General features: G+C 43.2%; 1 protein-coding gene across 1 annotated transcript in view; it reads left to right on the top strand.

Annotated features, from left to right (window-relative positions):
• KCTD9 (potassium channel tetramerization domain containing 9) overlaps positions 1 to 22,451 on the top strand; it is a 39,684-nt gene extending 17,233 nt beyond the window's left edge. The window contains exons 5-12 of the mRNA XM_061592773.1: positions 300 to 358; positions 2,536 to 2,664; positions 9,541 to 9,608; positions 12,195 to 12,290; positions 13,966 to 14,115; positions 14,876 to 14,981; positions 16,063 to 16,196; positions 17,141 to 22,451. Coding sequence (XP_061448757.1) covers positions 300 to 358; positions 2,536 to 2,664; positions 9,541 to 9,608; positions 12,195 to 12,290; positions 13,966 to 14,115; positions 14,876 to 14,981; positions 16,063 to 16,196; positions 17,141 to 17,257 — 859 coding nt within the window. The 3' untranslated portion in view covers positions 17,258 to 22,451. The remainder of the gene's footprint in view (positions 1 to 299; positions 359 to 2,535; positions 2,665 to 9,540; positions 9,609 to 12,194; positions 12,291 to 13,965; positions 14,116 to 14,875; positions 14,982 to 16,062; positions 16,197 to 17,140) is intronic.
• Positions 22,452 to 22,742: the final 291 nt, after the last annotated feature.

The raw sequence follows: 22,742 nt of genomic DNA, 5'->3' as shown, positions 1-22,742 counted from the left end.
GGTCACTGGTCCATCTTGCTCAGCATTGTCTATACAGATTGACAGTGGCTTTTCAGGGTTTCGGGCAGGGACTTTTTCAGCCCTACCTGGAGATGCCAATGATTGAACATGGAAAGCAGATGCTCTGCCACTGAGCCGTGGCCCTTCCCATAAGGCTGACAATAAAAGTACTGAATAAAAGCATAGGAAGACAAGCTGCTCTGCAAACAAAATGACAGATCCATTTTTTCCTTCTAAACACCATTCTGAAAATCAAGGCCTTCAACTTACTCGTCAATCCTTCTACATTTCTTTCCTAGGAGCACTTTAGTTAGTAAAGAACCTGATAGCATGCTGGCTCGGATGTTTAAAGATAAAGGTCAGTATGGATTGAAAATTGTACAAAGTTAGTCCCTATTTTTATGCTTTATTATGGGAGCTTCTATCAAGCCGGATAAGTAGACTGTGCCAAGAGGTACATCACGTAGCTTTGTGCCCACCTACCACCATTATATGACAAGTTGGTTACTTTTGCAAAAATTCTGATGGAATGTTCTAAGAATCTGTGCCTAGTCGTCATTGTTCCCGAGCAACTTTGCTTTGGCAGTTTTAAGGTCTCATAGAAGCAAACATTGTTTATATAATCCAGCAGGCATTTTAAGTAAGGTGTTGTATACCTATTGATGGAATTTATGCTTTTGCACCATATTATTTAACTGAATTGTTTTACTGATTTGTGAATTGCTTTGAGAACTTCTGTGGTGAAAGGCACTCTATAAATACCAGAAATAAATAAAATACATATATTTTACTGCCCATCGTCAATGATTTCATACTGGAGTACATCGTCCTTTTTATCCTCCTCCACCCATATTTTCATCACAACAACCCTCTGAGGCAGATTCAGTTCCCGGCTTTTGTCTTTAGCACACAGTGACATATCAGTAGCTTTGGAAACATTTTTATTAAAATTTCGGTAATGAGAGCTGATATTTAGGGGGTTTCAGGACAGGATTGCCAGATTTAACATAGAGCAGAGCTGTCACACTTTCAGTGATGCTTAGCCGGAAGAGTGACCATCTTTTCGTCTTCTGTGTTCTGTACCTGCCACAACTCTCTTTTTTTTCTAACCCAGTTATAAAAATGCATAAAAGCCCTGTCTAATACAGGATTTAGCAAACCTATATTTGATGGGATGTCACTTTTATGATGTAAAGATTCATACCCTTTGGCATGGTTTAGGTTGGGGGTGGACAACCTTTGCTCCTCCAACCGTTGCTGAGCTATAACTCACATCAGCCCTGGCAAGCATGGCCAACGGTCAGGGATGATGTGAGTTATAGTTGAGCAACATCTGGAGGGCCAAAGATTCGCCACATCTGGTTTAGATAATTGTAAACCAACTGTATCAAGGGTTGGGCTTGCATGTTTCCATGTGTGAAAGAAGAAAAATGAACACTTCCTAGTCTCCAAACAGCCTGGTTATTGAGAATTCATCCTGATTTGTTTGCACAAAGTTTCAGGAGATAATATGACCTTGGCTGTCTATTGAGCATTCATTGTAGCGGAGAGGTAACACAACATTGTATCAAGCAATGTTATCCCACATTTCTAGCACATTTTCCCATGACTTTTCCTACTGCAAAAGTATTTTTTTTAAAAGTAGATTTGTTGAGCAAGACCACCAAATTCACTTTCATTACACAATCTGAATTTGCCTTGATGCCTTTGAATCCCACCCACAAAATAGTGGCAGTCTGCAAGCACCATAAATCGCAGGCCACGGTTTGCACATCATGGTTTGTGGCTTATTGTGCACCCTGCATGATTGTCCCCATTTTACTCCTCCCCTGTGCAAGCAAGAGAGGAAAAAACTAAGAATCTGCATTCAAGCTTGATTTCCTGTTCTATCCTAATCCTGGATGGTGTTTTTTTAATCCCTGCACAGCAACAGAAAAGGGTGCCGTATAAAACAAGCACCAACTTTTTTAATACAGTCAAGAGCACATTCTAACTCTTCTTTTGAATCTCTAGCTCGGACTCACATTGGCAATGCAAAGGAAGAAAGGTCCCTTTGCGTCATCTGACATCATTGAGACATCAGGTGATTGGCTAGTGGTTGGCCCCACCCACATTTCAAAATGACTTGCTGAGGCTGGGGGAGCTCAGGATCTGGATCACCAGCTGGATCCAGTTTCCCACCCCTGTATTCTAGGAAAACTCAAGTGGAGGCCTCGCAGCCACCCTTAAGCCACAAGTTGAACTCTGGTCCAGCTAGAATGCCAACACCCTAACCTGTATCTTATCAGTTCCCTTTTAAATTGAGGGGCCGTCTTAACAGTTCTGTCCTATTTTGTCTCGCTTCCTTTTCCTGTGTAATGCTTTGAGTTCAGAACCTTAAGAGGATTTTTTAAAATTGTTCCTTCTTCCACTCTGTATTAAATAATTTACTGAGGCGAGTGTAAGACTGGCTTATTGTAGAAGAAATCTGATTTATGAAAGCTTTTTTCTTTTAATGCATTGAATTTTTGTGTGACGCTTTTCTGCTGAAAACAGATGCCTGGGGGAACAAGCGGGATTACCGGGGAGCCTTCTTAATTGACCGTAGTCCCGAGTACTTCCAACCAATTTTGAACTTCTTGCGTCATGGACAGCTCATTGTAAACGATGGCATCAATTTGCTGGGTATGTGTTCTTAGGGCAACGGCTCAAGTTACAAGTTTTCTTTAAGGTCACTGCAGCCAAACTCTTCTTCTTAGAAAAGCCTGAAGAGACTGATGGGTGTTTCCTGCAAAGAACTAAGTGTGTTGGGGATTCTGAATATGGGTTCATTGTTGGTTGGTTTGGATCTTCCTAGAGAGGCAAAAATTGTGTCCTGCAAACTTAAGACCAGGAATTGCATGTGATTCAGAAGATCTGACTGGATCTCCTGAAGTCTTAACATAAAATAGAACTAATTGCAGCAAAGAGGGTGCTCTGGCATGGAAGTGACACTGGTTTAGGCTGGGTTTAGATTTAGGTTTACTAAATTTATATATCGTTTCCCAGTACAAACTGGGAACCCAAAGCAATTTACAGCCTGAATAATACTATAACAATAAAGATACATGAGCATATTAAAACCATAGGGTTGTATCCAATGCTAGTCCTACTCAGAGTAGACCCATTGAAGTTAATGGGCATGACTAAGGTTCATTAAGTTCCAAAGGAACTCAGGGTAGCAACTAAAGGGGGGGAGAACTTAGTCAGATGCAACCCATAATCAGAATGCAGTGCTCAGTCACTGGGGGAGGGGTTGCTTATCTCTTTTCCCCCTGTACATTTTCACCCTCCAGATCCCATCCCTGAAGTTGTTTGGGGTGTGTGGAAGAGAGACACTCCCAGTACCAGTCTTTCCCTAGTCAGGCTCATTGCAACTTTTTGCGGGAAGAGAGAGGGAAATATATAGTGAGAAATGATGATGGAGGGAAGGGTCAAGGCCCCCTCCCTTGAACTAATTCCAGACCTCTATGGTTACTTGTAAGCTTAAAAAAAATGACAGGAGTTGTGGTTGTGGAACTCGCACATCATATGTAACTTGGTCCTTAATTTATTGGAACTGGAGCGATAACGCTAAGTACGTTATCATGAACGTGCACCAGTGAATCCCATGCCCAATCTCCCTTTGACACAAATGGAACCAATACTTTGCCCCTAATGTTGCTGTTCAGTTTAGGCTGGAATGGCTGCCCTTTTAAGAATCAGAACCATGTAGCTGTAATTGAGGGCCTTGCATCCTGTACTTCTAAATTTTATTCAGCTCATTGCATCCCCCGTGGAAAAGAGCACTGCTTGTTTTGGAAGCACACCCATCCTGCAGGGCCCTTTCAGCCAAGAACCTAAATCTCCTTTCCTCCATCCCCAATTACATCCAATATAAGATGCATACGACCAACAGTTTTATTACTGTGAGCTATTCATATGGGAATGTTTAACTTCTCTCCCAAAGAGAGTGGGTATGAAGTGGAACCACATTGAATTTGTGTTGCTGCAGTAACAGGACTGGTGTTGGCAATATGGAATGTAGGAAGCTGCCTTATACTGAATCAGACCATAAGTCCATCTCAGTGCTGTCTACACTGACTGGCAGTGGCTCTCCAGGGATTCAGGTAGGGAGTCTCGCCCAGCCTGATTTGGAGATGTGGAGGATTAAACCTGGGACTTTCTGCATGCAAAGCAGTAGCTGTGCCACTGAGCTAAAAATGCTCCAGTACTTAGCTGGGGAGGGACCTGAGTTCAGATCCTTACTCAGCCATGAAGCTTATGGGTGACTTTGGCTTAGGGTTGTATTCAGCTAAATCCTGCTTGGAGCAGACCCACTGAAATCAATGAACCTAAGTTAGTAATGTCTGTTAAATTCAGTGGGTCTGCTCTGAGTAGAACTAGCATTGAATACCACACTTATCTGGGAGTAATTCCCATTGAATGCAATGGAATTTACTTCTGATTAGACATGTATTGGATTGCAGCCTTAGTCTCACATTCTCAGAATCACCAATTTCACAGGAGTTGTTGTGACAAAATGGCATAACTTGTATCCATTCTGTGCCACCATGAGCTCATTGGAAGAAGAGCCAGTGTAGGAATGTGTTGCTGATCTGATCGAGTTCTGTGGAATGCAAGACTATGAACTGTAACACAATAAAATACAATTCAAGAAATAGAAGAATAATTAAAAATACAATTCAAAATCCACATGGATATTTAATGTGGTGATGCCACAGACCACCTGGATGAAGCTCATGGACCACTAGTGGTACATGAACCACAGTTTGGGAACTTTTGGTCTAACCTAATCATGGTTAAAGGGCCTGCACAGGATCTTGTGGTCTCTCATTCACCATTCCCTGCCCACCTTAACTTCTGTTATAACTTTGATTAGTGCTGGTCTCAGGTAGTATAGGTGATGGATTTTTGTGACGCTACTCACCAGTAGTTCACCAGTGGTGAACTCAGAGGAAGACAATGGTAAACCACCTCTGAATACCTCTTACCACGAAAACCCCATGAACAATGTATCCAAAATGCAACATGAGATAGTACTGGAAGAGGAGAGCCCCAGGTTAGAAGGCTCTCAACAACCTACTGGGGAAGAAAAAAGGACAAGTACGAGTAGCTCTGTGACTAATGACGCAGCTGGGTTAAAGCCAAAAGGAAGCCCAGAGGCTGATGTGCACAGATGCCAAAGGAGAGTCCAGAGTTGTGCAATGCACACAATAGGAACATGGAACCTGAGAAGCCTGAACCAGGGAAAGTTAGAAATTGTCAAGCAAGAAATGGAATGTATCCACATTACAATACTTGGCGTGAGTGAATTGAAATGGACGGGAATGGGACATTTTTAATCAGGCAAGTACAAAATATTTTATGCAGGAAATGAGAAATCAAGAAGAAATGGGGTTGCTTTAATAGTGAGAAGTGACGTAGCAAAAACAATTAAGAGCTACAACACAAGGTCTGAGCGAATTATATCAATGAGATTAAATGGGAAACCTATTAACATAACCATCATCCAAGTCTACGCTCCAACAACAAACGCAGAAGAAGAGGAATTGGAGAGATTTTACATAGAAGTACAGGAAGAAATTGATCACACACCAAAACAAGATTGTTCTGATAATCATGGGGGACTGGTATGCAAAAGCAGGGAACAGAGAAGAAGTAGGAATTGTGGGGAAATGGGGCTTAGGAGGTAGAAATGAAGCAGGAGAAAGACTTATCGAATTCTGTGAAGCCAGTAATCTTTCTTACACATTTTTGAGCAACCAAAAAGACAATTGTACACATGGACATCGCCAAATGGTCAATGTAGGAATCAAATTGAATATATAATTGGTAGCAGAAGATGGAGAAGTTTTATACTCTATAAAACAGATGGAAGGATGACAGATTCATTCATGGAGGAACCTTATGAAGAATCAGAAATGTTAGAATATGAGGTGAAAGCTGCTCTTAAAATACCTGGAAAAAACAAATCACCAGGAACAGATGGCATACCAATAGAGTTGCTACAAGCTACTGAGACTGAATCTGTCCAAATTTTGACTAAAATTTGTCAAGAAATATGGAAAAGCCCACAGACTGGAAGCGTTCAATATACATCCCAATTCCAAAGAAAGGGGATCCCAGGGACTGCAGTAATTATCGAATTATTGCCTTAATATCCCATGCAAGTAAAGTAATGCTCAAGATTCTACAACAAAGTCTCTTACCATATATGGAGCGAGAAATGCCAGACGTCCAAGCTGGATTTAGAAAGGGAAGAGGTACCAGAGATCATATTGCAAACATATGTGCATTCAGGTGAGGCTGTCGATTTGCTGAACCGTTGCCTGGCCGCGACAATGGACTGGATGAGAGTTAACAAACTGAAGCTCAATCCAGACAAGACTGAGATGCTGTTGGTGGACGGGTTCTCTGATCGGATGGTGGATATATACCCTGTCCTGGATGGGGTTACACTCCCCCTAAAGGACCGGGTTCGTAGTCTGGGAGTCTTTTTAGACTCTTCCCTCTCATTTGAGGCTCAAGTAGCCTCGGTGGTTAGGAATGCGTTTTACCAACTTCGGTTGGTAGCCCAGCTACGTCCCTATTTGAGTAAAGAGGACCTTACATCAGTGGTACATGCTCTGGTAACCTCACGTTTGGATTACTGTAATGCGCTTTACGTAGGGCTACCTTTGAAGACAGTTTGGAAGCTACAACTAGTGCAAAATGCGGCGGCCAGATTGCTGACAAGGACCAAGCGGTCCGAGCATATAACACCTGTTCTGGCCAGCTTGCACTGGTTGCCAATATGTTTCTGGGCTAGATTCAAAGTGTTGGTCTTAACCTATAAAGCCTTATACGGTGCGGGACCACGATACCTTGCGGAACGCCTCTTCCGATATGAACCGGCCCGTGCACTATGTTCTGCTACGAAGGCCCTCCTCCGGGTTCCAACTCACAGGGAGGCCCGGAGGGTGATGACAAGATCTAGTGCCTTCTCAGTGGTGGCCCCCGAAGTATGGAACAGTCTCCCCGAGGAAGTACGCCTGGCGCCGACTCTGCTCTCCTTCCGGCGCCAGGTCAAAACCTTCCTATTCTCTGAAGCATTTTAAGTTACACTGATTTACTTTTTAAAATGTTTATTGGATTGGATTGATGATTGTATTTTAGTATTATTTTGTTATTCATTGTATTTTTATGCTATTTTATGTTCACCGCCCAGAGAGCTATTGCTAGTCGGGCGGTATATAAATTTAATAAATAAATAAAATAAATAAAAATGTTGGATAATGGAACAGACCAAGGAATTTCAGAAGGAAATCACCCTGTGCTTTATAGATTACAGCTAAGCCTTTGATTGTGTAGATCATGAAAAACTATGGAATGCTTTAAAAGAAATGGGGGTGCCACAGCATCTGATTGTCCTGATGCGCAACCTATACTCTGCACAAGAGGCTACTGTAAAGACAGAATATGGAGAAACCGATTGGTTCCCAATTGGAAAGGGTGTGAGACAGGGGTGTATTTTATCACCCTACCTGTTTGTTTGTTTATTTATTTATTTATTTTATTATACTTGTATACCGCCCCATAGCCGAAGCTCTCTGGGTGCTTTACAGTAACTAAAAACATTAAAACAAATACAATTTAAAACAGATCTTATAAAAACAATTTAAAACACAATTTAAAAATTTAAACAGTACAAAACACATGCTAAAATGCCTGGGAGAAGAGGAAAGTCTTGACCTGGCGCCGAAAAGATAACAGCGTTGGCGCCAGGTGCACCTTGTCAGGAAGATCATTCCATGATTTGGGGGCCACCACTGAGAAGACCCTCTCCCTTGTTGCCATCCTCCGAGCTTCCCTTGGAGTAGGCACCCAGAGAGGGCCTTGGATCTTGACCGTAGCGTACGGGTGGGTTTGTATCGGGAGAGGCGTTCCATCAGGTATTGTGGTTCCAAGCCGTGTAAGGCTTTATAGGTCAAAACCAGCACCTTGAATCAAGCTCGGAAACATACAGGCAGCCAGTGCAAGCGGGTCAGAATCGGTTTTATATGTTTGGACCGTCTGGTCCCTGTTACCAATCTGGCCGCTGCATTTTGCACAAGCTGCAGTTTCTGAACCGTCTTCAAAGGCAGGTTTAATCTATACGCAGAACATATATGGAAAGCAGGATTGGACCAAGATGAAGGAGGTGTCAAAATTGGAGGGAGAAATATCAATTATTTAAGATATGCAGACGATAGCATACTCTTAGCAGAGAACAGTAATGATCTGAAACAAATGCTGATGAAAGTTAAAGCACAAAAGCAGGATTACAGCTGCACGCCAAGAAGACTGAAGTAATGACAACAGAAGGTTTATGTAACTTTAAAGTTGACAACGAGGACATTGAACTTGTCAAGGATTATCAATACCTTGGCACAGTCATTAACCAAAATGGAGACAATAGTCAAGAAATCAGAAGAAGGCTAGGACTGGGGAGGGCAGCTGTGAGAGAACTAGAAAGGGTCCTCAAATGCAAAAATGTATCACTGAACACTAAACTCAAGATCATTCAGACCATGGTATTCCCGATCTCTATGTATGGATGTGAAAGTTGGACAGTGAAAAAAGTGGGTAAGAAAAAAATCAACTTATTTGAAACGTGGTGTAGGAGGAGCAGTTTGTGCATACCGTGAACTACAAAAAAGATGAATAATTGGGTGTTAGAACAAATTAAACCAGAACTATCACGAGAAGCTAAAATTATGAAACTGAGGTTGTCATACTTTGAACACATAATCAGAAGACAAGATTCACTAGAAAATTCAATAATGCTGGAAAAAACAGAAGGGCATAGAAAAAGAGAAAGGCCAAACAAGAGATGGATTGATTCCATAAAGGAAGCCACAGACCTGAACTTACAAGTTCTGAACAGGGTGGTTCACAACAGATACTATTGGAGGTCGCTGATTGATAGGGTCGCCATAAGTCGTAATCGACTTGAAGGCACATAACAACTCACCAGTATAGAATATTGGTACCTCTTCATTTGCTGCCCATGCCGGCCAATTTGTGGTGGCACGTATGGTACTTTTATGAAGATGTGAGTACCAGAACCTCATTTTTTTACCAAAAAAGTACTGAGTATAGGGTTGTTTTTACTGTTTATGAGGTTTCCTCTACCTATAGACAATAGTTAAAATAGTAATTTAAAACACTCGCCATGGTTAACAGTAACCAGGGTGTGTTAATGACCGCAATTTTGAAACTCTCTCTCGCCAGACCCTCACTTCAAATCCTGTTTAATAGCAAGCAGTGGTTGATTCTCATCATGGTTACAAGCAGTAGTGACATAAACGAGTAAGGAGGATTCCCTCTGTGGAGGAAGGATTTGTGCGACTGAGGAGGGGGTGTACAATCCTGTGGCTGGCTCCTGCAACCATGATTTAAGGGATCAGGCCACTGAGCTTGTATGAGTCTTTGTGGAATGCCCCACAGTTACTTCTAGTAATTGCAAGATTGCATTCTTGTCCATTTCTTTTCTGCTAGGAGTCTTAGAGGAAGCCAGATTTTTTGGGATTGACTCACTGATAGAACATCTGGAAGTAGCTATTAAGGTAATTATAATTTTGTACCCAGTTTGGCAGCATTCACACTGTACATTTATTCCACTATTATTCCACTTTAAACAGTCATAGTATGCTGAGAACTGTAGTTTGTGAAGGGTACTGGAAGTTGTTAGGAGACCCCTGTTCCGCTCATAGAGTTACAATTCCCAGAATTCCCTGGGAAAGAGGTATTGATCATTAAATCACTCACAGAGTTGTAGCTTGTGATGCGTCCTTCCCTGGCTCTCCCTGTCAGGTTCCTACCTGCTCGTGGTTACTGCCTGTCTCTAGGCACCACCAGGGACTCCACCAGTCCGGACCGCTCTCTCTTATGGTTTCTCTCCCCGCTCTAGCACAGATCTCAACAGATCCCCCTGCTAGGCAACCACCAGTAACATCCCAATACTAGTATTCCCAGAGACTCTAAATACTGGTATTGTTATTCTCTTCACCGCTGCCACCATTTGTTACAGTTCGCCTTCAGCCTTGGTCATTACCTTACCCTCCCTTCTGGTCTGTGAAACCCCAGCCAAGGATCAGGCCTTTGGTAAACCAAATTAAGTATTTATTACAGATAACAAAGCTAACAAGATTAACAAGATTTCTTCTTAAGGCACATAAGCATATGGTTTTACTCAATACTAATCCGAACTCCACCTCCCTCCTGGCAAACAACTCTCTAAACCCCACCAAGCAACCCACTCGTTCTCTTCTCCCCCCCAGATTCACGATGCTTCCTTCCTTGGCTCTCCCTGTCAGGTTCCTACCTGCTCGTGGTTACTGCCTGTCTCTAGGCACCACCACGAGCAGGTAGGAACCTGACAGGGAGAGCCAGGGAAGGAAGCATCACATAGCTCTCTGAGGAGAATAGGAGCCTCCTAACAACTCAGCCCCTTTCCCCAACAATACTTTCCAGGATTCTTTGGGTGAAGCCAGGGCTGCTTAAAGTGGAATAATATTAATGGATGGTGCGGATGTGGCCTTCATTTTCTCGCTCAATAAATCATCAACGGTGATGGGCTGAAAATTTCCCCTAGCTAAAGCAGGAACTAGAAACTATGATTCCTGACTTAGCAATACATCCAAACGGGACTGTGGTTAGTGTGGAGCAAAACAAACTTTTATACCCAATTCAGACATAACGCTAAGGCCCCATCTGCACTACACATTTAAAGCAGTATTTTATCACTTTAAGCAGGCATGGCTTCCCCCAAAGAATCCTGGGAACTTTAATTTCAAAGGATGCTGAGAGTTATTCCCCTCGCAATTCCCCCAGTTGCCTGGGAAGAAGAATTGACTGTTAACTACTCTGGGAATAATGTCTCTGTTAACAGTCAATTCTTCTTCCTGGGGAACTCTGGGAAGTATCTCGGTGAGGCAACTAGGGGTCTCCTAACAACTCTCAGCACCCTTTGCAAATTACAGTTCCCAGGATTTTTGGGGGGAAGCCATGACTGTTTAGTTACTGCTTTAAATGTATATAATGCAGATGAAGCGTAAGCCAGAGAGCACGATTTCTTGCTGCTCCTGCTGCTTGTGCTTAGGGGGAGAAGTGCTGGGGAGAGCCATCTCCATGATCACATTAAGCCATTAACGTTTACTGTGGCATGTGAACTGGGCCAATAAATGGATCAAATACAAGTCAAATTGAGCAATTTGACAATTATTGCTGGTTTTAGATAATCTTAAGGATAGTTATATATGCAGGGATATAGAACAGCCTTGGAAATAAGCCTGCAAAAGCTGCTAGCCTACAAAAATAGAATTGCAGTAGCCTGGTTTGAGGCTGTTCACTGGCATTGTTATGCTAATTGTGGAAACCCCCTTCTGTATAGCCCTCATGGAAATGCAGGCTTCTAGCCTCTTGTTTGGCCAGAAAAAATAAAACCTACCAAGCAGACTAGCAGAGGAAAAACAAAGTGATCCATTCTTATGCTGCTTGTGAAGAATAGGGATTTATGGCAACTGGGCCAATTGCTAAGTATGTGTCTGAGAGATAATAACTAGCATGCCCCAAATGCAGAGCATTAACAAAATAAGTGCTAACAGTTTCCAGTGCCTTCTACTTTTTCCCCTTAAAATGCAAGCAATGTAAGGAAGTGCGTGCTATTAAGTTGCCGTATCTTAAAACATTAACATGTTCTGAGAGAAAACAATGTTCAAATCGGAGTTTTCAGTTCGTTTGAATATTATAATTAAAGCACACTTGCAGTATAATACGATACATATCTACTCAGCAGCAAGCTCCATTAAGGATAGAACATATCTAGATCAAGTCCCATTGAAAATGATGGAATTTACATCTGAGTAGACACATTGGATTGTGCTACAAGTGTACTTTATTGCATTTGTTTGTTTCCTACCAACATGTTCAAATAATATTGAAATAGTTATACTATTTTATATCAGATTAACATAGGCATAGCTTTTTAGCTTTTTGATTACTAACTAAAAGTAAGATATACATGCTGAATCACATTCCATGTGTATCTGATTCAGAGTTTTTCCACAAAACCCACATCGCCAAAAATGAATTAGTAACAGCAATGCCATCTTCTACTGCTCCTGTATGAGTCCTCCGTCTGTTCCCTACAGAATTCACAACCCGCCGAAGATCATTCTCCAATCTCCCGAAAGGAATTTGTCAGGTTCTTACTTGCAACCTCAACCAAGTCTGAGCTACGCTGTCAGGTATTGAAAGAAAATATTGTGCTTTTCTTAGCTAGGAATTATCATATACCATCTAAGGTAGGGGTGGAGAATCTTTTTTAGCCTGAGTACCAGATCCAAAACTTGCCCACCCTCTGTGGGCCATTTTTGACAGCCATCTACTTGTCAGTCTCCTGATACTGTATGATGTCAGGTGATTCAGATTTCAAGCTGGAAGCAGGCACAGGAAGCTTTTGATGTGGGGGAGCATTAAAAATGTGCCTCCCTGTGTATCTGTCTATAGTTGTAGTGTTTAACACAAGAGCCTTCTGGATCAGACCAAAGGCCCATCTGTCCTTGCATTGGCCAGTCGGATACTAATGGGATGCCTGCAAGCAGGAGCCAAGCACAACAGCACTCTCCTCACTTTTGCAGCACCTGACACTAAGAGGTATACTGCCTCCAACAGTGGAGCAGCCACTGATGGCCCTTTCCTCCTTGAATTCTAGATTCCACCACCTCATTTTTGGACATTCCATCCAAGTAGAAAAACTGGCACAACGAGGAGCAGTCTGGACAAGAATCCTTCTGTGTGATAGTCTTTTAATTGCAGGATTTTATTTTATTTTTTAAAAGTGGTATTCACTCACCCATGATTTAATGTGGTACAGTCAACTCTCCAACCACTGTTCCAAGAACTTTTTTAAAAAAATAATAATCCAGCAATATCCCACAATGAGTCAGAATACCCAAGGCATTTCTGTGCCATTCCCCCCATCTACAGAGCAGTTCGCACCGGATAATTTGTCTGACTTCTTGCAACATTGGACATTCAAAGAAGCTGAATGTTGGAAGATTCAGGACAGACAAAAGGAAGTACTTCTTTACTCAGCACATAGTTAAACTATGGAATTTGCTCCCACAAGATGCAGTAATAGCCACCAGCTTGGATGGCTTTAAAAGAAGATTAGACAAATTCATGGAGGACAGGGCTATCAATGGCTACTAGCCGTGATGGCTGTGCTCTGCCACCCTAGTCAGAGGCAGCATGCTTCTGAAAACCAGTTGCCGGAAGCCTCAGGAGGGGAGAGTGTTCTTGCACTCAGGTCCTGCTTGCGGGCTTCCCCCAGGCACCTGGTTGGCCACTGTGAGAACAGGATGCTGGACTAGATGGGTCACTGGCCTGATCCAGCAGGCTCTTCTTATGTTCTTATGTTCTTAATAGCAATTTTGTCAACTATTGTAAACAGTTGATTAATTTAATCCTTGTTAAGTGATGCTTTTTTATTATCATTCCTGAATATGCAGTGGCTGGTATTGCAAACTAGGAAGTCACCAAATCAGATCTCATCTCTGCCACAAGCACGCAACATGGGTTAAGGCTTTAGAAGTGTTTCTTTGCTTAAGCCCTGCATCTACAATCTGGAGATACTGCCATCCTCCTTGACACGGTTGTTGTAAGGCAGGTGTGGGGAACTTCTGGCTCTCCAGATGTTGCTGAACTACAATTCCCAGCAAGTGTGGCCAGGGATGATGGGAGTTGTAGTTTCGCAACATCTGGAGGTTGAAAGGTTAATAATAATTAATTTATTTCGGTCGTTGACCAGCAGAGAGGTTGAAAGGTTCCCCGCACCTGTTGTGATGGATTCTTGAGATGCAGGTAAAATATGTGAAATGCTGTGAAGTGCTACACAGTTGTTTTTCTCCCCATATTCAGGGTTTAAATTTCAGTGGGGCAGATCTGTCCCGTTTAGACCTCCGATATATCAACTTCAAGATGGCCAACTTGAGCCGATGCAACCTGGCACACGCCAACCTGTGCTGTGCAAATCTTGAACGAGCAGATCTCTCCGGATCAGTTCTAGATGTGAGTGTTGTTTTTGACTGGGACTAAGAATGAGGAAAGTATCCATTTGTCTTTAGAAAAATGCAGGTTTCCCCTGCCTATATGCAAAACTATGCAGTTTAAAATCAACTAATTAGGCAGACTTGTTACTTGAATAAGATTTCTTTAATAGGATGGCCACTGGACCCTAAGGCAGGGGTAGGAATTCCTGCCAGGCAACACCTCCTCCCAGCCATGCCCCCTCTTCCAAACTAACCCCATCACCAGCCATTTTTCACATCCTCCTTGCGTGTTTTTGCTGGGCTGAAATGTGTCCTTGAACTCTGAAAATGCCTCTTGCTTGCAGAGAGGGGCATGTGTAGAAACTACTCTGCTGTACAAAGGTAAAAGATGCAGTCATTGCTCTGCTTACTTTTGCCTCTGGCCTTGTCTGCCTCTGGCATCTGGCCCCCAGAAGGTTGCCCAAATGGGAATTTAGCCCTTGAAAAAGGCTCACCACCCCTGCCCTAATCAATGTACCCCATAATTGTTTGGGAACCACTGCACTAGGACATGACAAACACCAGTGGTTTTGAAGTACAGAGAGGTAGATTTAGGAAAGACCTTTGGACTGTAAAAGCAGCTGGGCAATAAAATAGGCCACCAGTGGGGGCTATGGAATTTCCATCCTTGGAGGTTTTAAAGCAAAGTTTGGTCTGGCATCTCTCAGCCATAAAATATTCATTTGGGCCTGCATCTTTTCCAAATCTGATTCCTTCTACCTGTCTTTCTCTCTTGGCAGTGTGCCAACCTGCAAGGAGTAAAGATGCTTTGTTCTAATGCAGAAGGAGCATCGCTGAAAGGATGCAATTTTGAGGACCCCTCTGGTCTTAAAGCTAACCTTGAAGGTAAAAACAAAAACTGGGTGCCTTCTCTCTCTCTAATGCATGCTATAGTGACAGACAGAGACATTCTGAAATTGCTTGAAGGAGAAATGAGGTCATCAGCTTAACTTGTATGATCTGCATGTCAGTCTTGGATAACACTGAAGATGGATTGCTTCATAAATGTGTGCGATTGGGACTGGGAGGCATAGCTGAGTGATAAAGGACACTTGCTTTGTGTGCAGAAGGTCCCAGGTTCAATCCCTGGCCATCAGATAGGTGACAGCGAGAAAGACCGCTGCCTGGGATCTTGGAGACTGCCAGTCAGAGTTGATAGATGGACAAATGCCTCAATGGCTGGTCCCAGATATTTATGTTCCATCCCGTCACACAGTGGCTTTGGCGCACAGATCCTGGCTTGCAGCAAGCCGGAGTTTCTCATTGCGTCTGATCCAGGAAACACTGGTTGACAAGCCAGGATAATAAGCCAGGTGGATTTGATAATTCACATTAAGCTAGAGTTGCTTGATGTATGCCAGGATTTCTGCACCAAAGCTGGCATATAGGGAGGGAGGGAGGAGCACATGGCAACAGCACTCATCCCCAGCTTCATAAACTCCGGTTAAATGAAGCCAAGGATAAACATCTGAATCCAGACAGTGCAAGGCTGACAGGCCTTTAACTTTAAAACTCTGACTAAAAACTGGCAGACTGACAGGCAGGCATGAGAGAGCCTTTTCGGTTGTGGCTTCTAGGCTTTGGAATTCAGTACCTCAAGAAGCCCACTCTGCTCCCTCCCTGATGGTTTTCCGGAAACTTGTAAAAACTATCCTGTTCCGGAGAGCCTTTGAGAGAGTCTAACAGGTGAGTCTGACACTGTTTCTACAGTTTTTTAATTTTTAATTTTCTCTTTTTTAATTTTTATCTTGTGTTTTTTACTATTTCCCCATATATGTACTCATCCCTGACCATTGGCCATGCTGGCTGGCTCTGATGGAAGTTGGATCTAACAACATCTGGAGGGGCCTGCAGAGTGGGTGTCAGAGGATAACAACTTTGTCACAATTTTTTTTAAATTGACTTAAAATTTTGTTTCCTCCTTAAGGTGCCAACTTGAAAGGCGTCGATATGGAAGGCAGTCAGATGACTGGAATTAACCTAAGAGTTGCAACTTTGAAAAACGCAAAGCTAAAAAACTGCAATCTGAGAGGAGCAACTTTGGCAGGAACTGACTTAGAGGCAAGTTGTGTTTTTCAGCTTTTGGTCAGCAACTGAAAGCAACAATGAGGATTTACAGGGTTTCTGTGGACCTTTTTCACAAATCTCAGCCAGCCTCTCCCTACAAAGGATCTTTGCTTCTCACTGCTACTGAGTGCATTTTCAGCTGTGGCTAACTTGGTTTCAGTTCAGTTATATGTTCTCAGGCTTGATGGTTGGATATGGAGATAATGAGCTGTGCCCAAGCTTTCATGGAAAACATGGCCTTTGAGAAGGAACCTGGAAGGAAGATGGAGAAAGGTGGCATCCTGCAGGTTTTCCACAAAGCAGTTCCGGGCCTAAGGGGTAGCAAGAGGATATGGGTGGAGTCATTTGAGGCAGCAAATGACTTTCAGATGGCAAAGCAAGAAGAGCAACAGTCAACTGGCAAAGGTGTCAGAAGATGTCAGAGTAGAGATGTAAGGGAAGGTAAAAAGCCAGGGAGGTCCTTTGACGATAAGAGTGAGGCGTTTCTATTGGATGTAGCAGGAATCCAGGGGAGGGTTTAAGGAAGGATGATTCAGGGTCAGATAGCATAATTCCCTCTCTTTCTAATGTTCCCACCATAAGCATTATGGCTTATGTAACCAAAAATATACCACCCATACACAACAATCAGCAGGTGTGGGAGGAATCCCAAAATTTACAGAAGTACAAAGAGAAACAAGGAAGAGGGCCTGCATAGAGGCACAAACCCCAAAATAGCACAGTGAGGGTTCACCATGTTTGGTGGCCTATTTGGAAGGGGAGGGAATGGAGTAACTGGAATCTTGGATATGAAGCATTCTGCACTACAATATTTTTTTGCAGGGGCCACTTTTATCTTCTAATTTACAAAATGGAAGCAGTTCGCTTTGTGTGTGCATAATTAAACATATATTTTTAAAAGGAGACTTAAGCTACCAGCTTCTCTCTGCCATTTTTAGAATTGTGACCTGTCGGGTTGTGATCTACAAGAAGCAAACCTGAGAGGATCGAACGTGAAAGGGGCCATTTTCGAAGAGATGCTCACACCGTTGCACATGTCTCAGAGCGTCAGATAGGCTGACCAGAAGAATGGGAGATTCTTGCTGCAGATTGTTCCACCCTTTATCCTTAATAATGTAGGAGTGATGATTCTTCCACGGCTTGGAGTTTCTCAGCAGTTGACTAAGGAATTGCCTCTGATAGCACAGATGTGGGAACTTCCTTTTCGTAGGCATAAAAGTAAATATTGAACTGCATCAGCAAAGTTAGAGGGCTTAGGAACCAGAGGTGTTGCTGTTTGCTCACTTTAGAATGCATTTTAGGATTTCTTTTAATTTATAAAAGCACGATATATGCAATTTATATTTATTGAACTTCTAGTTGCAGTATGGTAAGTTCAAACATAGTAGCAAAAACTGAGGTTTGCAGCAGGGCTTGTTTGTTTTTGCATAGTAAAATGTGAGCGTGGGAGGCAGTGTCAAATGTGCCCACTTTCAGGTACCACTTTTGTAGAGCAAAAATGGCTGCTAACTAGATTTGTCACATGTAACATAACCTTCACTCCTATGACCTTGGATTCAAATATTCAGTGGTTTAATATAACCCAAAAGGGAATGTTGCGGGTCTCATCTTGCCCCCCAGCCCATAATGACGGCAGTGGCAAGAATTGCCGTTTGAGCTGGACATTCTACTCTCTACCAATTGCCAATATCTGGCTTAAGAAGTCTGTTCTCATTCATTAATCAGAATTGGATCCAGTAACATACGAGAGACACTCAGTGTAGTATTTTGAACATTCTCTGCTGTTTATTATAGCACACTTTGAAGTGGGCAATATTCAGGGCAGAGGCCCAGTCACCTTCAGATCCCTGAAGGTTTCTCCATTAGGAACCTAGGAATCTGCCCTATGCTACGTCATACCATTAGGGAACTTTCTTGGCCTAGCAGGCCACATCATAATCAATCTCCACCCCTGCAGGCCAACTTTGACAAGGTGGGCAGGACAACCGACCTGTCAATCGTCTGACATCATTATGCCCATGGGGAAGTCAGTCACAGCTGGCTTGAACTCGCCACCCAGCAGTTGATGGGCATCCTTGCTTTCTGGAGTGATTGGCTGCATGATTGAGTTTTTCATGGAGAAATCTTGTTGCACAGCCAATCCAGACATGCCTCTTCCTGCCCCCCACCTGACATCACATATAATGTCAGGTGCATGTGCCTTGAGGAAAATGGCCTCACAGGCCAAACTGGGATGCATGCACCCACTTTGGCTTCATGGGCGAGAGGTTCCCCACCTCTTATCTACACTGACTAGCATTAGCTCTCCAGGGTTTCAGACAAGGGCCTCTCCTAGCTCTGGATGCCAAGGATGAAACCTGTTACCTTTTGTATGTTTAAAGCATGTCCTCTGTCACTCATCCAGTGCAGCAGTGGTGACAAATGTGTGGCTGCTTCACATGTTATGGGGCAAAGATACTTACATTTGTCCCTGTTCACATGTTACAGCTGGCTAGTTGTGTCTCGACAGCTGTAACAGGCCGGTACTGTTGCAGATTTTCACCACTGTGGAGTTAACGTCTTGCATTTCTGTCTGGCCCATCCTGACCTTTCCTTTCTGCTTTTCCTGGCTAAAATGAAAAGTTGGATTTCATGCCACTTGGGGAAACTTAGCTGCATATGCTCAAGTGATTCTGGTTGTTGCTAAGATCTCTCTTAGAGATCAGAAATAGCCCAGCCTCAAATACCTCTTGCCAAAAATGCTGGGGAAGACAAGTCCAGGAGTTTGAACAGCATAAAGCTTTCTCTGGGCAAACGAGAGAAAACAGTAAAGGGAAATCTATAAACACCACCACCCCCCGGCAACAGAATCCCTCCCAGTTACTTTTTCCCTGTTCTCCACTCCCCAAGAACTTTTTTGTATGTGACTGTAGCAGGCGGAAGAAGGAACAACAGGAAAACTAGTTAAGAAGTATAGCAGGGCAACAAGCTCACTATTTCATTTAATGCAGGGATGGGCAACCTGTGGCCCTCCAACTGTCATCAGCCCCAATCTGTTTGGGCAATGGTCAAGAATGATGGAGTCTGGCAACACCTGGAAAGCCGCAGGTCCCCCATCCTTGATTTAATTGAATGCAGGCAAATATTTTGGGCAGCCTTTACATTCACATTTCCCCCCCGTTGCAACTGGAGTGAGGCGCCCAGGTTTTTGTCCTACTTGTATATGTATTCTTGGTCTGCACCAATGCTCCTTCTAGAGCCTCCTCCTTCAGGCGAGGCCCAGGCCCCGAGCGCGAGCTGTTGCAGTAGCCGCCCAACATAAACCAGCAACAGCAGTGGCAGCAGAAGCCCGGGGAGCAGCCGCTGAGCAAGCCCGAGGATGTGGAGATGGAAGCCTATCTGGACCCTGGGAGAAGGCACTGCTACCAAGGAACCTGTTACAGCCTTCTTTGAAGGATATGGACTGTTACACAGTGATGGGGCTTCATTGTATACAGGAATACCCCGCTATACGGACCTTCATTTAACATACACTCACTTTTACGGACATACTCCGTACTCCACCATGCCCGTTTATGTACGCTTGCTTCACACTTATGGACACTTAACGGTGCATGGGGGTGGAAATAGACGCGATCGTGCCACCGCAAATCAGCTGCGAGGTGCAATTGCAATCAGCTGAGAGGCACGCAGCAGCAGAGGCTTTAGCGTGGGCTTTGAGGCTCTGCATGAAGGAGAGGTAAAAAAAGTTTTAAAAGGTAGTGCTTCACTTTAAGGACATTTTAGGTTTACGTACTCTCTCTGGTCCCATTGAGTACGTTAATGCGAGGTATTCCTGTATATATTTTTTCTTTCTGTCTTTTTCTCTCTCTTGCAAACTAGATTGATTTGAGATTTTGGCTTGTTTTGTGTTATTTTGTGGTGTTATTTATTAATACTGTTATAGTTTTTTCTATTATGTTCTGAATTGTTTTTATTACATTGTTTTGTTCTTGCTATGGAAGCAACTTTGAGGTCACCTGGTGATGAAAAGCGGCATACAAATATACTAAATAAATAATGAAATAGAGTGGGGTAGCATCATGGCACCTTCCTGATGTTTTGGACTACAGTTCCATCATTCCTGACCATTGGCTGGGGCTGATGGGGGAATGGGAATTCATAACAGCTGGAGGGCAACATGTTGGCTATCCCTATTTTAGAGGAACAGTAAGCAGCAGTTAGGTATGCAGACCATAACCTATGCAACAATCCAGTTGATTTATGAAGGTGGGAAGCTAATGGATCTTCCTTTTGGGGTGACCAGAAGAATAGCTGTGGTTAAACAGGGATAGGAACTGCCATTGCAAAAGCCCTTCTCCCTCCTTGTTGCCCAAGGTCTGCCTTCACCAACCTGGTGGCCTTCAGATGAGCTGATGGGGTTGTAGTCCAAACATCTGGAAGGCAGCAGGTTGGCAGAGTGTCCTTATAGCGAACCGTGTGTCCACGTTTTTTGGCTCAGTGCTAGTTTATGCTGCTCATTCTTTACACCAGCGTAACCTTATCACAATGAGACATTTTCCACTGTCATGCCAATACATTACCTTTCTGTGTGTGTGTCTTTATGTTTCTGTACCTACAATCAAAACAAGCACATGTAGAAACTTTCAATACCAAATAAAGCTGGGTGCCAGCAAAAATGCATACCTCAGATGCTGACTTTCACACAGCTCAGAAAGCAAAGGAGTGGGCACTGCCAGAACGAGGTAGTGATCACCGACACCTCCCCCACCAAAAAGAAAATCTTAGTAAGATTGTAAAGCTGTGTATGCTACCTCAGCTTTAGGGAATAACCAATGGGACCTGCAACACAATGTTGCAGTGTGGATTGCTTGTATTTGGGTTTCCCGATGAGCCGTTCCATTTGCTCTCCCAACAATCAACCGCCACTCCATGCACACTGAACACTCTCGGTCCTCGTTGGGCAGTGTTTGCCCCTCCACGAAAGATTTTTGTATTTCTACTAATCTGTGGGTTTTCCCAAGTCCGGTGATACCTCACTCTTGTGCTTGGGTGGTGCTGTTTTCGTACATCAGCACTCATGCATGAGCATAGGTAAGAGAAGGAATAATAGATCCAAATTATCACATGCATTTCTGCCCCTTTAGCTAGCATGTATATAATGAACGCAGGGTGGTAGTAAGCCCACTTTACATGTAACTATCCATTTCGCGATGGATACATGCACTCCTACATGCAATCCAAATGCCTACATGTCTCTTATATGCACGCATTGGGAAGCAGCCAAGCTTGTCTTGTCACAAGTGAGAAAATACATGCTGTTTTCTGATAAAGGAAAGTGAGTGTCCTGGTAGGAGATCAGCATATCTGAAGAATCTGCAATAAGTATACTTTATTGTATCTGAAAAAGCAAAGTTCTACCCCAGCAAACAGATTCTCACATTACCTCTGGTTTTAATGATGAAACTGGTTTCTCAGATGCAATTTGGGAGTTGAGTTTCTCCTTAATGTGGGAAACTGAACTTCATGCTGTAAGTGCAATGGAATCTTTGGCCTTCATAGTTTTTAAAATTAATTTCCTTCCACTGTTTGCAAATAAAATAATCATTTTTGGCTGTTCCACATTGCTGCAATTTCAACTTTAGTACAATATTTGCTTTGTTTTAGTGCCAGCCTTAACCAAGCAAGCAGGAACATTATTCACTCGCCTTTACAAGGTATGATTGTGAGTGGAGTCCAAGTACATTGATTGCGTGTGGGGGGAGAGTACCCAGAAATTCTACTTTAGAAACATCAAGCAATCTTCTGGCTTCCAGGATTTAGAACTGGGGTGGAGAACCTCTGGCCTTCCAGGTTTTTTTGGGCTAGAGCTCCCATCATCCCTGAGTATTGGCCTTACTGTCTGAGGCTGATGGGAGTTGGAGTTCAGCAACCTGTGAAGGGGCCACAGGTTCCCCACCATGATTTACAATACTGAAAAACGCCATGGGTGATTTCAACAAATCATTAGTACAGAGGTGGAGGTGAGAGCTACATTATAAAAGGTGCTGCTTCCTTTGGGATACCAAACCAACCTCTCACAATTACTTTAACATGGTTTGAAGAAATCAGTGTAGCTACTTTTTTTTCCTTTTGGTTTATCGCATTTGTATCGGACAGTAGTAAGATGTTATATTGGAGAACTCTATTTTTTAATCTTTGTGTATAAATGCTACTCGTTTCACTGAAGTATTTCTTGAGTGATTGCAGCACTGTTCCCTTGCACAGAAGCGAACTCCTCTAGTGTTGCAGGACAAGGCTCAGTAGCTTTGTCAGCGAGTACAACTGTGCCAATAAAGAGTATTACATGATTACAAGGAAGTCTTGCCTTTGTATTGGAGAAGGGAACTATGTAATGGTGCTATCCTGGGAAATGTGACCAGTCACTCGGATGAAATGTACTGGTTTGGCACTTGCCTGGCTCTTAAGAGCTGCTTTGGCAGCTCTGCTCAAAGCTCCCCCATGTTTCTGAGCTGGGTGGCTACCAGACAGGACCTTTTCAGCTGTGGCACCTCATTTCTG

Source organism: Rhineura floridana, chromosome 12 (genome assembly GCF_030035675.1).
Source record: "Rhineura floridana isolate rRhiFlo1 chromosome 12, rRhiFlo1.hap2, whole genome shotgun sequence".
Lineage (NCBI taxonomy): Eukaryota > Metazoa > Chordata > Lepidosauria > Squamata > Rhineuridae > Rhineura > Rhineura floridana.
Note: the sequence above shows the minus strand (reverse complement) of the source record. Positions and strands in the feature narration are given on the sequence as shown.